This window comes from Nesoenas mayeri, assembly GCF_963082525.1.
Source record: "Nesoenas mayeri genome assembly, chromosome: 9".
NCBI classification, from domain to species: Eukaryota; Metazoa; Chordata; class Aves; order Columbiformes; family Columbidae; genus Nesoenas; species Nesoenas mayeri.
This window is the reverse complement of record NC_137557.1, coordinates 24,754,573-24,769,379: the sequence shown is the minus strand read 5'-3', so window position 1 is coordinate 24,769,379 and position 14,807 is coordinate 24,754,573. Positions and strand designations below refer to the sequence as shown.

Below are 14,807 nucleotides of genomic sequence, written 5' to 3'. Positions count from 1 at the left end.
CTGTCTGCAAAATGCTGTGACTGAAGTGCAGTGAGGAGTTGCCTATTATTTAAACCCTGCGAATAAAGTATCAGTGAACATAATTTGCAGTACAACAATTGTCATTCTCTTTTTTTGCCCCCCACTTCAGTCATTCAAGAAGCGTTACTTCCAGCTGACACAGTTGTCGGATAACTCGTATATTATGAATTTTTATAAAGATGAAAAAATATCAAAGGAGCCAAAGGGATGTATTTTCTTGGATTCTTGCACAGGAGTTGTACAGGTAAGTTTCAGTTCATTTCATTGTATTATTTGCGTGTCAGATACATTTAAGAAGGCAAGGCAAAGAACACATACATTAATGAAATAGCAGTCTCAACAGTTTTATGAAATGAAAACACCGTTAGTTTTGTGCTTTGAATTGGTGCAAGTGGTCAGACTGACAGGTTACAAAAACCGCAGCTGGATTATGGTAGCAGATCACACAAATGCTCTTTGCCCATGGCACATATGAAAAAAAATATCGTGAAGTATTTCTTTTCACTGAAATTATTTTCTTAGCTGCCAGATTTTACCACATGCTTACTAAGAGCATGTTTGCTTGTTGTGGGTTAAAGAGACTCAGGTTACAAAGCACTGGCTTTTGGGCAGGTGGTAAATTTATCCTGTATCTTGAGCCTCCTTGAAGATCATCACTTTTGGAGGTCATAGAGAGTCTTAATGGCAGCAGGTAGGGCAGAACCTGATTGTTTGTTGTTGCTTAGAAAAATAAATAGCCAGAAATGTCTGATTCTACTTTTTTTTCTCTTGTTCCCCTTAAGATTGAGTTCTTAGCTTCCCTCCCTCCCCCCTGCCCCAATTGCTTTCCTCTAATTCTAGTAACAGATTTATTTTTTCTTTTTGTTTTTTTTTTTTCTTTTTCTTTTGTCTTTTTCCTATTCCAAACAAGATGTTACTTTTCATAATATGTTGCTGTGGTTGATCTAACCCCCATGTGTCACTAAATAAGGACATTCTTTTTTTTAATTTTTTTTTTTTAGCTATACTTCATTCTTTAGGACTTAACCAGTAGAGATTGGCAACAATGCTAGTGCAGGCTGATTTGAAGGTTGCTTTGAAAGAAACCTTTCAGGTAATGCAAGGGAAGACCCCTGATAAACATAAGCTTTTGTTGGTTGGGAAGTCTGTTCTTCATCCCTGAACAGACCCTTGGGAGCAAGAACAATAATCAGTGAGTAATTCACTCTGGGAACAAATATTTGCTGCCAGCCCTCTGCAAAACCTCATTCCTGCATGCAGGAAAGCACCCAGCTCTGTAGGGAATGGTGATTTCCCCTGTGTAGCTCAAAAGGGTGTTTCTTTTTTCAAACAGGTGTAGGACAGGATGGAGAAAAATATGTAGAAGGACAATGATGTTTGCCTGTGCCAGTCCGTTGGCTCAAAAGACCCTCACAGATAGCGTGAACAGTAGCAGGTGCCATACAGGGGGTTCTTGTATAAAAATCCTGTTTAGAAATTACTGCTTGTTCCTGCTTGCTGGCAGTGTGTGCTTTCTTTTGAGATGGGTCTCAGCCAGAGCTCTAGTTAAGCCTGAATGTCCCTGAGTGTCCCTGCCCTGTTTCAGGTACAGACTGAATGCTTTCCCAAAGGGTGCCTGTTCTGCTGTATTGTTTCTAATGACACTCTATAATAGCAGAAATACCTTGACTGCAAGATTCCTGGCCTTTTTGACTAACCTCTGACCAAAAAAATAAATAAATACATAAGGCTCAAGAAACCTTTGAAATCTCTCTCCTGCACTTTGACAGCTGCCTTCTAAACCTACAGTGTACCTGCAAATCGGCACAAATTCCTTGAACTGTGTGTTCTCCTGACACCTACCCCCAGACACTAGTTTTTGTGATTGTTCTTAGATTGACATTCAGAATGGTATGCACAAATTTATGATCTGTCTTCACTAGCAAGAAGCGAGGGTCTTAGCCAAGGGGGCAATAGGGCAAGTATCATCAGCTATCCAAGTCTGTGAGGAACTTAGAATCATAGAGCTGAGAAATAAAACCTGGTTTAGAGTTTCCATAAACAGGAAGACTATAGAATGTGGAGAGAGAGTTGGGTAAAACTGAAGATTTAGAGGAAAACTGTGATGTGAAGGTTCTGATTTAATGAGTTTTAATGCGACTATAAATTATTTAACTGTCTATGAATGACTTTGAGCTCCTGTTTGATAGAGGCTGAATATCTAAATTGTATTAAACATCCTGGGGAAATCACCTCCAGATAAAATACAAAATACTTCCAAAACAACTGTGTTATTTTGGAACAATGACCCTGCAGGCATTAGACTTAGCCTGATGTTTCATTTATAGCTCATCCATAGTTTTGTTTTGAGACTTGTGTTATTTCCTTCTGGAAGAAATTTTAAACTTGAAATTAAGTGTTGAAGTCAACCTCAAGGTCCACGTACCATATGGAAGGACTTACAGAGAAGCAAACTGAGAAATGGTACTTTTTCTTTTCTTCTTTTCTTTTCTTTTTTTTTTTTTCCTTTTTTCCCTGTTAACTGATCAGGAAGAAAATAGTTGGCTTTAGATTTGAAACAAAGACTTTGCTGTAGATCTCATCTGCTTGCCAGAAGTCTGAAGTGCAGGTGGGAAAGTGGATATTGAAGTTTTCCTGCCCTGATGTTCTTAAGATTCAGTATGTGAGATGTATTAGATAATGTCTAACAGTGTTACAGTACCTGATGTAAAGATCTTGGACATGTCTGTAAGGCAAAAGTACATATTATAATGTATACAAGAAATGCATTCATTTTTTAATGCTCTTTTTACTTTCTGAAGATAAATCAAAATGTAGCATCTTTCTTTATAGACTCTGCATACATTGATATATAATCCGCTTATACAAATAATCTGTAAGTTTTGAATGGCCACCACCTAAGATTCTTGGCATATTTTTGTTCAGCTTCTAGGTCTTGGTCAAGCCATCATGTTAGATCAGTAAAACCAGGCTTCAGTTAAATTTTAGTCCTTATTTTACGTTAATTTGAGTGTATACGGTGATTGGAGGATCAAGAAAAATATTGGACACATGAGAACCAAATGCTACAAAACCCAACACTATTCTTACCATATGTTGGGTGAATTAGAATTTATATCCCTGGAAGAATATCCACGTCAATGAAGTACTTGAGAAGAAAGCTATTTCCTACCAAGAGAATTTCCAGTAGCAGAACTGAAAAATAACACCCAAGCACGCACGTGCATGGATACAATCCCAAGTCAGTTTGAAAAGCCAAGATTTGACTGACTCTGTTGACCCGAGTAGCTCCAGAAGTTGTTCAGTCTTAACTGATTTCTGAGCTGGGTCATGACATGTAATATAAAGACTGAAGCAAGTGATTAACAACAGATTGGGTAGTAATCTTCTAAATCATCTCTGCTGCTGGAAAAAATGTGTTCATGGAACTTTATTCTTGGGTTCTTGGACTCTGCCTCTGTTAATCAGTATCAGATTTTGCCTCTGTTCCTCTTACGTAAAAATATCATTATCATCTCTCAGTTCTGGGATTGAATTGTTCTTCATTTGTCAGCATCACTTTAAGGTTAGATGCATCAACAAAGTGAAGGCAATTTTCTGGAATAATGAAAACACAATAGTGGCACTGGTGTCCATAGTCAGTGGTTGTAGAAATCTGAAGTATTAGCAGGGAGGATGCATCAGTGCTCCTTTAGACTTAAGCAAATAGGAGAGTGTTGTTGAAGTGTTTATTTTTCTTTTCCTTTTGTTCCAACAGAATAACAGGCTTAGGAAACATGCCTTTGAGTTGAAAATGAATGACCTCACATACTTTGTGCTGGCAGCTGAAAATGAGCAGGATATGGATGACTGGATTTTCACTCTCAACAAAATCCTGCAAATAAATCCAGAGGGAACTGTTCAGGAGAGGAAAAGTGCAGATCTCACTGATCTGAAACTTGGTAAGAGTGAATAGTCTGTTACATTGGTTTTTGGATTTTTTTAAATTAAATGCAAAGAATTGCACCTTCAGATATCACCGTGGAATCATTTCAACTACTTGAGTCTGTAATGGATTCTGCGCCTATTGATTTCTATCGAAGCAGCACCAGTCTTTTGGCAATCCCTGAACAATGTCAGCACGCTCCACACAGACCATTTCCAAAAGGCTGTGCGGGGAGGTAAAGCTGCTCCCCACAAAGTCAGCAGGAGCAACGTCGCTCTACTTTGCGTATTCAGCTCATTTTCAAATGTAGTCCTCTCTGTCAATGATCTTGCTAGTACTTTGTGGTTTACTGTCTTGAGAGTCTGAAGGTTTTAAAGAGTTTTATGCTGGAGAGAGGTTAGATCAGTTTTTCCCAGTGTTTTGTTTTCTTTAAAAATCTGGAGCTAATAACTAAAATAATAATAATAATAATAATCCCAGCTGTGCTATATTGCTCTTTCCCTGGAAGCTTATTGACTTTTCATTTCTTGCTTTTGCGAGTTTGCGTACTAGTATGCTCTCACTGCGGAAGAAAGAATTGGATGCCCTCTTATACTGCAGTCTTCATGTGGCAGTAATTCATTCCTCCACATAATAAATCCATGTTCAGTTTGGATGAACACCAGCTGAAATTCTAAGACTGAAAACACTTGGAACCTTAATACAGATTTGAACTGTTTGTGCTCGGAGCTGAATCAAAACTTTGAATCCACATGTATCTGAGTCCTGGTGAAGTTCAGAGCTAATAGGAGGTTTTGACCTGGTATTTATATTAAATTCTAATTTTGGAGGGACAGGACGCTCTTCATGTAGCCAAAGATGTCTTTATAATTTGGAGGCACAAGAGACTTGCACTTCAGAATCAGAGAAGTACTTCTGAAAATCCCACCCATAAGGGATATTAATGAAACAGGAAGAAATATGTGCATAAAAGGTCAAAAACATAAGGCTAACAGAAAACATAAGTCTCTACTGGTAAAAACCCTGATAACAAGCAACAGGAATGTGCTATGGAGTTAACTTGTCAAAAGGCATGTTTTTTTGGGGGGGAAGAGCCCTTAATGGCTGCATTGACCTATTTCATGTTGTGCTGAGTTACCTAGTGAAAGCAGAAGGATCCCTGATGAGATAAGTAACGAAAAGGGGTTGCTGTGTAGTGCTGTTCTCTGGATCCATGAATTTGCAGCTCATGGAGTCCACACTGCTGCCCTCCCCTTCCCAGGGAGTGGGTGAGCTCCTACCTGCCTCACTGAAGACTCCCTTTGCTGGTAGTCCAAAACCTTCTGGTTGATACAAACACTCCAAGTTGCCTCAAAAGGGACCAAGGGAGCAAAGACAGTGTCATGGGTGAACGGGTCAGACGTTTCACTGGGTGGAGTCAGGCCTCCCATTCTAAAGCTTAAATACAGACTAAGTTACAGTAAGCACCAGTGGGAGATTAGGTTGAGGAGGACAGAGGTTTACATTAGTATCTCTTCTTTTTGTTAGCCTGATGACAGTGAAGGGAATAAAAATAAGTAGCATGGGAGAGATTTTTTTTTTTTTAAACACAATGGTAATAGCAAGTATAATAAAAACATTTGCATTGTTTTTCTTCTTTTCAAGACCCTGCAGAAGTTTCAATGAATTATGATTGCTCTCAAGATGAGACTGATTCTTCAGAGAACGCCTGGCACCCAGACTTTGCAAAAGTAATGAATATTATATTTATCTTGACAAGCGTAGAAAGTGCTACATAAGCGAAAAATGCCAGCCAATAGATGATCATTAATACTGTGAAAAGTTTGAAAATATAGCACAGCCTGTTGTGATTGTTAGAGCCATGACAAATGGCAGGAATAGTTTTCTTTCTGAACAGCTGATGGGTTTGTTTAAATCAGAAAGGCTGCATTGGATGTAAAGAAATTATGTGCTCCCTAGAGCAGTTTGATTTAGACCTGTGAAGTCAGTAAGGGTCTGGTCACTGCAGTTATCTGTGAAATAGTTACTCTTTTTAACTGCATTTCAGAAAAGTTTGGTCTTTGGAGAGCCAAGTTTTCCTGTATGACCTGTAATATCGTTGAAAGATGCATGTAGTATCAGGGGAGGGCATTTTGTCCTCTGGATCTCATAAACTGCTTCATCTGCATGAGATAATTGTAGATGGTGCTAAGAAGCTTTTGGATGAAAAGCTGGGTTGGAAAATATTTCACTGCTTAAATGAATGTATGATCTGTTTGTAATCCTTTCTCAGTGAGCTCTTATAGATACTATCTATCTACACAGCCAAATGCTATTTGAGGATGTTACTCCCACAGATTTGAACTGAAAGCTGTATATGCAAATGAGGATAGAATTTTTTCTACATTTTACTGTAGTTTGTATTTATGCATATGTAATGGTCACCTAGAATTTAAAATAAAATAAACAAAAGCAAAACAACCAGCCAACCAGATCAATTGTAACTGAGCTTATGTATTAGGGACAACAGTAGTATCTGATCATCTTGTCTGTGGGTAGATACTTTCTAATGGTTTAGTTAATGCACATATCTCAAAGACCACTGGTGGTCTGCAAGACTAAAATAGCTATTCTCTGTGTTATGCGATGCTTGTATTGACCTTTGCACGGTTAATTCCCGTTCCGCCTGCCCTTGCTCTGTAGGCCTGGCTGCAGCAGTGGTCTGTGGCATGTCCCTAGTCCATGGCAGGTAAATCTCTTGATCCCATCTCTGCCTAACCTAATCCACCAGAGACACATCAGGACCTGCTTATGCAACTCATCCCGTGGGTGAGGCATGTTAGGAAGTGAACATGGAGCCCTTGAGGTGCTGCTTCTGCTTGTTACTCAGTGTGTGTCAACAATATCATGCTGTTGTGAAAAACACAAACCGTTGAAAGGGACCTGAACAAGGGCATAGCCTGTACCATGTCCGCTAAGGCTTGTACTCAGTCTTGGGCAACCAGGAAGGGTGGGGACTCTGCTAATAGTCTAGACATTGAAAAATAAAGAAAAGTTATGAAAAACAAAGTGCAAAGAAAGACTGAAAGAATTGTGCATCTTTAGACTGAGAAAAAAGGTTTCAAAGGTATCATGAGGGATTTGTAAGGGGAAGGGAATGTGTAGTGTACTTCACACCTTGGATGAATGGATTTGAAGAACGGGGAAAAAATTATCGAAGTTAGACATGAGGATAAATTTTACAAGACAGGGTAGGAAAGCACTAGGTGGCTTCAGGAAGTTGTTGAGTTGGTTTTATTTATCAGAGAGCTTATTCTTAACTTAGGCATGTGTCCATCAGAAATAAAATGGGAGTGACCAATCCTGCTATGTGGCAGAAGGATGGATGGGGAGAGGACACGCTGCAGTTGGTGTGTCTGCCCCTGGAGCTGCTCTTCCCTGCTCCCCTTTCTGAACAACTGTGGTTTTCTGTGGGGCTGGTTCTCTTTTTTCCTCGACTTTGAAATTCCTAAAGTGATTTTAGGACAGCAATCCGCTGTTTTCGATATCTTACACAATGGATTCTTTAGTAACATATATGAACTTGAATTACTTAATTGATCTAATGTGGGGGTTACTTAGAAGTATATCATGGCCTGAAAATCCCTGCTTCACAAGCATATAACCTTCAAAGAGTACTTGAAGGTGCTTTGGGATAATTGCTGCAGAAATGAGAAGTGTTGTTACAAGTGAAACATTGATTATTAATTTAGAAGTCTAACAACTCCATGGATTTCTGTTCTTGTGCAGAAAACTAATCTATTATCTGTTGCTACAGTACATCACAGAAACAGAAGAAACAGTGAAAGCCTCTCGAAATACAGAGCGACTAAATCTTTTCTCTTTGGATCCTGATATAGCAGTAAGTGAATAATCTTTTGTTTCTAGTTCTTAGAAGTTTTAAAATGCAGGTGCTCTGAGCTAACTGGGTTAGCTCAGCCACCAGAGTGGAGTTCAACAAGCAACTGGGTACACCCGAGAGTTCAGCTCGGAAGGGTGAGGGCAGCTCTCTCTAGTCCATAGACCATTCCATATAGGCTCTACCTATATCTGATCACAGAATGGCTCCGGATGAAAGTGACCTCTGAAGGTAATCTAGTCTAGTGTAGCTGGGCTTTGAGTCATTAAACCAAACTGAAAACATCACAGGAGCAGAACCTTCTCTTGGAATGGGACTGTTACAAGAACATTATTGTTATTCATTACACTGAATTTGACTACAAAAAAGTGAATGGATGTAAAAAAGTAGTGGGGAGGTACGTCTGGAGGTACCAGAGACCATCTATGTGAAAATAAAGGTTAGCTGGAAATATAGGAAATGCAGGTCGCTTTTCTTTTTATCTTCAGCTTGCTTATCATTTCATGTCAGAGTTCGTGATTCAAACAATCTTATTCCTTGCACTGAAAGTACATCTGTTGGTGGTTTAACTGCAAATTTCAATTAAAAAAGAACACTTCATTAAAATTGGGATCAGTATATATTCAAACTTGAACCTGTTGTCAATCAACTGTAGTGTTATTATTAAAAATACTAAGTGAATTGAAATAGTGGTGTGAAGTATAAGGGGAAAGGAGAAGAAAAGTCTGAAATCTAATCCTAAAATGGGGTGTTATAGTCTGAAAAATATGAGGCTATTTGATCTATAGGAGGAAATTAAAAGCTAAATTTTCAGAAGCAATAAATAAACAAGAAAAAACTATATTCTGAAATCATAGGAAACCTAACTTGTGTCTCTAATTCTGTCTCTGACATTATGTATGTCCTCAGGCAATCTTTTTGCTTTGCTTCCTCATCTATAGATTAGGAATAGCACTTGTTTACTATGGTAATGTGAAGATATCAGCAGTGACTTTTTGAGGTTTTCAGCTGCTTCAGTGATTGTCAAGACCTTAAAAAGCATACTTAGTTTTGGAATGCCATGCTTTTCCCATGTGTAACAAATTGCCCAACTTATTTCAGTCATTGAATCCTCAGAAAAAGGAGTTTCCAGGGACAAACTCGGTGGTCAAACCATTTGAAGAAAAGCCTGCAAAGAGGATCCTGATAACTTGCAAATCCCTCAGTTGGAATCTCCAGGCCTGTGTTACTGAAAATGAAAATGATCCTTCAACCAATGTAAGGTTTACTTATTTCCCTGTGATTTTTCTCTTTTTTTTTTTCTTTTTTCCCCTTTTTTTTCTTTCTTTCTGTGCACTTGTTGCTTTGGAAAGAAAAGATAAAAGCAAGCTGTATATGTATAAATATGCGCACATACTGCATTCGCTCCTCCTGTGACCATCCATTTGGCAGGAATAATGAAACTGATGAACTTCTCAATAAAGAATAATTTTGAAACTGATTTAGATTACAGACTTTTAGCTACAATTCAATGAGGAATTAAAAATCTCAAAATCCTTGACAAACAGTTGCTGTAAGTACAAGTTTAACCTGCAAAGACCCGTGTAAGGTGGCAACTGAATATCTGTTGGTTTCATTTTTTTCATTCATTTTTTTGTTTTTCAGAGAGAGACCAGGAACCAAGCAGATTAAATTACAGAAGAGAGGGCAAAATAGAAAGTACTGATGCTTCATCTATTGGAAAAGCCCAGCTAAAAATAGGACAAAACCTAAAATTGTCCTTATTCTTACTTTAAGAAAAAGGGGCAGGGAAAAGCGAGATGTAGCTGTCAGTCCGTAGCTTTTAGTTCTCCTCTGAAGCAGGAAAGTTTTGAGAAATTAGTGTCCTGGCAATTCAACTTTCATACATTACATATGAGGCATTGATTATCTTTTTTCTTTTTTTTCCTCTCTCATTTGAAGATGACCTCTATAGTGAGTGCATATTCAGCATGATGGAATCAATACTTTTTTTTTGGCAGACTGGAATAACTGTCTAAATAAAGTCATGATAACTGTACCAAGGCTATGCAATAATTCACTACAGGGGCTGAAAAAGCACAGAATGTTTTACCCACCATGCATTCTTCCTTATCTCCAAAGTTAAGTTTCTGATTTCTGGACAGCTCAGAAGGTGTTTTTCTGAGACTGTTTTACTTCATCAGAACTATGGAGACTCTTCGGAGGTTACTTACAGTCGTAGGACTTAGTTCCCTGGTACTACATGGTAGAATGAGTGGGTGCTGTCAGAGCCATTTGAATGCTCTTGGTCTCCTAGCAAAATGGAACATGTGTTCCCCACAGCATAATACACCCACGTATTTGTGCTTGTACCAGTAAACATTTTTCATGTACTTATATTTGTCATCTTTGTGCCACATTTCTGACGATCCTTGGAAAACCTACCCTCACTCTTTCTTTTATAATGACTCTGGATCTATGTTTTTAAAATCCTGTAATGTGTTTCTCTGGGGCTCTATTTATTTACTCTAATAATTATATATGACAAATAAATTTGTATTTTTATATTCTATACTTTTCTAACTTAGCTTTCAATTACTGTTCTAGCGTATTGTTAATAAACTACCTTTAAAAGTCCCTAAAATCACATGGTGGGAAAGTAACCTCAGCAGGGCTATGGGTGAGCATGTGTTTTTAATGAATCTCATAATTTGTAAATAATATTTATTTCCTTTCTTTCTTCCTAGTTGCAGGAATCTATTAGAAGATAGAGTTTTACCCCCTTGCTCTCAGTTACTGCTATATTATGTTTTTACTATATTTTCTCCAGGTGGAGCCTTTCTTTGTGAGCGTGGCCCTGTATGACATCAGGGATGGCAGGAAGATCTCTGCTGATTTTCATGTGGATTTGAACCACACGCTGGTTAGACAGATGATTTCATGTTCTTCATTTTCATTAGAAAATGGCACTGTTGAAAATACAGACTCAAATGAAATGGAAGAACCACAGGTCAAGGGGTTCCCAGAAGAATGGCTGAAATACCCAAAACAGGTATTCCACATCTGATTTGCATGACTTAATGACTTCTGTGACTTGTTTTAGTTCCATAGTAGTATTCATCTTTATCAAAAAATCTCTACTACCAGTGGGTTTTGTTTTCAAGAATACTCTCTTTTTGTGTATCACTGGTACTTGTATAAAAGTGCTTGATTTCTGAGCTCCCTGTGTGGGCTTTAAAACCATTTACAATCAAAATTTGAAAAAAGTTGGTGTCTGTTATTTAGAGAAAACACCCATGTTTCCTGTGCTCTTTGAGTTCCTTGGTTCACCTATCCCAAACCATCCAAACAAAATTGCAACTTAAAGCTACACTTAGGCACTGCATTAATCTCATCGTTGCTGTTGCTGTAAGCCTTACCCCAAACCCCACACATTCTTTTCTTCCCTAGGTCATTCCCTGGGGGTGTGACTGATTTAGGCCAGCGTTTAAGTAGCATGCCGGAGGAACAGTTAGGTTAGGTGATGCTAACATCTTGACTTCAGTCTGTTTGCAAGGTGCTGCATGTGCACACGCTTGCTTCAGCACTAGCACAAACATTTTGTTTTCTGTCTGGCTGTATTGAATATGTTGAGATAATAATACTCAAACATCCTCTCAGAATTTGGTTTGTTAGTGTTTCCACCAACAGAGAACACTGGCAGTATTTCATTTCTCCAGTATTGCTATATACTTTTAAACTGTTCTCTCTTTTATCTACAGGCTGTCTTTTCCATAAGTAATCCTCATTCTGAGATTGTATTGGTGGCAAAAATAGAAAAGGTGCTTACAGGAAACATTGCCAGCAGTGCTGAACCTTACATTAAGAATCCTGATTCTTTTAAGGTAATGTAACAGGATGATCAGTTCCTTCTTTTGGAAGCCGAAGACATTGCAAATTGTGCTCACAGACCTCACCAGGGTCTGTGTGTGGCTGCTGAACAGGACAAGCTCACAGGAGGCCCACATCTGAGAAAGCAAATGTCCAAGCTTCATTGACTGAATAAATGCATTTTGTACCGTTTTTGTCTGTAACATACACATCCATTTGTGGTGCATTCCTATGCTAGTTATGCCTTAACAGAGTGAAATTCTTTTTCAGCAATCTTTTAGAGATTACAAGGTAGTGTGCTTCATCTACAAGCAAAGTTGTTTCTCTCTGAGAAACTTCTGCATTGAGTATATCACAGAAAACTGGAATCATAACTGTAACTAACACAGTTCTGATGGAAGGGATGGTGAAGGGGTTTAATTCGTCAGCAGCATTGTATTCATCTGTGATGTCTTTGCTGTCCACCGAGAACCTTTTCTTATGGGCAGTATCAGTTTAAATTATTTTGGGGACACTATAATCTCTCCATCAGAGAAGTACTTGTATGTACTCTGTGCTGCATTTCATATATTATAATAGTGTTGATGAAATACTTCATTTTTTTTTATAGTGTGCACAGAAAGTATTAAAATCCAATAAACAGTTCTGCAGCAAGCTGGGGAAATACCGTATGCCATTTGCTTGGTCAGTGAGGTATGTATTAGATCTTTTTTATAATTTTATAAACATCTTATAGCTTATTCTGCTCTTGGACTTGTATGCTTTTATTCTTTTCACTTTTTCTGCCTGAAGCAAAGCAAAACTTTCTGCGTGGTCTGGGACCCCAGAAGATCCTGCAGCTATATTATTTCATTGTCCTATTTTTCACTCAGCCGACTGGTGGCTACTTTTCCATTAAACGTTACTGTGGTGAAATATTTTCTTCAGATATGTAGTGAAGTTGCCAGGGAGTAGCAAAGGTGACTGACAGAATATCGATTTATCATGAGCTCTGCCAGTGATTTCACACTAAAAATTACCAGAGAGATTTCAAAGTCACAGGTCTCACAAGAATTTTCTACAAAGATAATTATGGTCTGAAATAGAGTTGCAATGGCTGCAATATAAGGGCATAAGTCTGAGGCTTTGTTCTTGTTATGATGCCTGTCAGGTTTTAGGAAAAATCTAACATTTTGGATGTTATGGTCCCACTAAAACTGTGACTTGGTGGTGATCCTGAGGATTTATGCTTCAGGTACTCTTGCATTTTTAGTGGTTAGTAGGTGACAGAGAGCTGTTATTTTCTTGTTTGGCAGATCAGTTGGGTTTTATTGCAGGTCAGTGCACTGGCAGTATTGGACTTTTGTCCTTCCTCTCTCTCCTCTTGGATAATTTCTTGCTGGTCCCACCCAAGATTGAGGCACCTCTGTGCCGCTTGGTCCCCTTCTGCCAAATTAAGTCACCAAAGCAGATACGGCTTTCTTCTTTTTGTTCTTCCTTCAAGTTTCTGTGTAATTCCCTTCTCTGTCCTCTGCGTTTTTTTCCTTCTCAGTCTTCTGTAATTTCCTCAGTTTACTGCTGCCTTGGGATGAGAGCGCTCCCTGAGTGATGCTCTCCGGTGTGTGCTCTCACTTCTTTCTGCCATGCACACAGCAGGGAATATAAAATTTTATATTTCCTATAAAAAGGAAAGAGGTCAACTGCTGAATGGAAAGCATTCCTTCTTCTCATGACCATGAGGCATGGCTGTGTGGCTGTGTGCTTCTAGTGTGAAGATGCAGAGCACTACAAGTGCACCTTTTCCACTGCCATGTGTAGGGCAAAGCTTATGATTTTAGAATATGGTGTTTAGATGGCAAAGGAGAAAACACATAGTGAGAGTTCATGTATTTTTAATTGACATACATTTCTGTCAATATCCAGTAGGAACAGAAGTAGGTGCATGCTCAAGAGAAAGGCAAATAAGTGTTCTGATCTGTCATCGCAAGCTCAAGGATACTCATTAATATTTACTACTTCTGTGTAGCCAAAAGACCATTCATCAAAATTTAATTGATGGGTGTCTCTGGGGTTGACAGAGCTGCTTTTAGCATGTAATGGACTGTACAATGGGAAAAGGTGCAGGCTTAGCATCAGACTGACTTAAGGCTTTTTATTAACTCTGTCCTGCCCATCTGTGGCTGTACCATCAGTGATGTGTCCTTGGCCTCAGTCATTGCTGTAGCTGCCTTTAGGTGGCCTGATGATTTTAACTAGTTCAGGGTCTGGCTAGCCAGTCATGCGTGCGGAGGAGGCTAAGGCATTCTTTTGCATCTTCAGCAAATCTTATCTTGGAGCATTTCTTGAAGAAAAAAAAAAAGAAAAAAAAAAAGGAATATTTCTTTCTTATTTTGAAGGTAGGGCATTTCCCTTTCATAGCGTTCTCCAGGTGGCAACCCCTGGTTGCCCTTTGGTGGGAGGGAGCAGGCAGGGCAGGAGCTGCGTGCGGGCTGTGTGCTGTGCTGGGGGGCAGGTACTGGGCTGTATTTGTGCAGCAGCTGCACCGCTCACCCACGGTGCGTAGTGCTGTGCACCGCCCAGGACTGGACCTGCAGGTCCACGCTTGCTCTGCCCAAGGCAAGTTCAACAGACGTGAGTGGAGTCTTATTTCTGTCCCTGTTGTAAAGTGGATAGAGCCTTAGATGCCTGTCAAGCTAGAATGCACTGAGAAAATTGTGCTTTTCAGAAGATTCTCCTCTCCTTTCAGTTCCGTGTCATTTTAGATATTTTATCATTAAAATACCAGTTGGCAACTCCTTGGTTATCTCGTACATAGTATTGTAACTCTGTAAATGTGTTTTGTACTAATGGGCCACATTGATTTGGAGTAAGGAGTAAAATCTTGATTAGATCACACTTGTCTAATAAATAGTGCTCCACCAGATTTAAATCTGTATCTGAGCTTTTTGAGTTCTGGTAATGGTATATGATGGCAGCAGCTTCCAGTCACCGCAGCCCTGCGAGCAGAAGCAGTTGCTGCTGCTTCACCCAACAGTGTGTACTGGGTGAATGAACAGAGCTTTTTCTTTTTGGAATTCCATGAGGAATGGTTAATTGGCACAGGCTGGAATGTGGCAAAGGACATAAGGTAGGAGGAGAGCTATAGAGCTCCATTGA

At 39.1% G+C, this 14,807-nt stretch overlaps 1 protein-coding gene across 6 annotated transcripts in view; it reads left to right on the top strand.

Moving 5' to 3' along the window:
• The window catches only part of DOCK10 (dedicator of cytokinesis 10), a gene marked incomplete at its 5' end in the record, with an annotated part of 152,509 nt that overhangs the window by 78,376 nt on the left and 59,326 nt on the right, over nucleotides 1-14,807 (top strand). For all 6 annotated transcript variants that reach the window (XM_080349583.1, XM_080349582.1, XM_080349584.1 and 3 more), the window contains 8 exons: nucleotides 131-265; nucleotides 3,779-3,962; nucleotides 5,591-5,676; nucleotides 7,743-7,826; nucleotides 8,925-9,080; nucleotides 10,633-10,854; nucleotides 11,564-11,686; nucleotides 12,283-12,365. In XM_080349583.1, coding sequence (XP_080205709.1) covers nucleotides 131-265; nucleotides 3,779-3,962; nucleotides 5,591-5,676; nucleotides 7,743-7,826; nucleotides 8,925-9,080; nucleotides 10,633-10,854; nucleotides 11,564-11,686; nucleotides 12,283-12,365 — 1,073 coding nt within the window. The remainder of the gene's footprint in view (nucleotides 1-130; nucleotides 266-3,778; nucleotides 3,963-5,590; nucleotides 5,677-7,742; nucleotides 7,827-8,924; nucleotides 9,081-10,632; nucleotides 10,855-11,563; nucleotides 11,687-12,282; nucleotides 12,366-14,807) is intronic.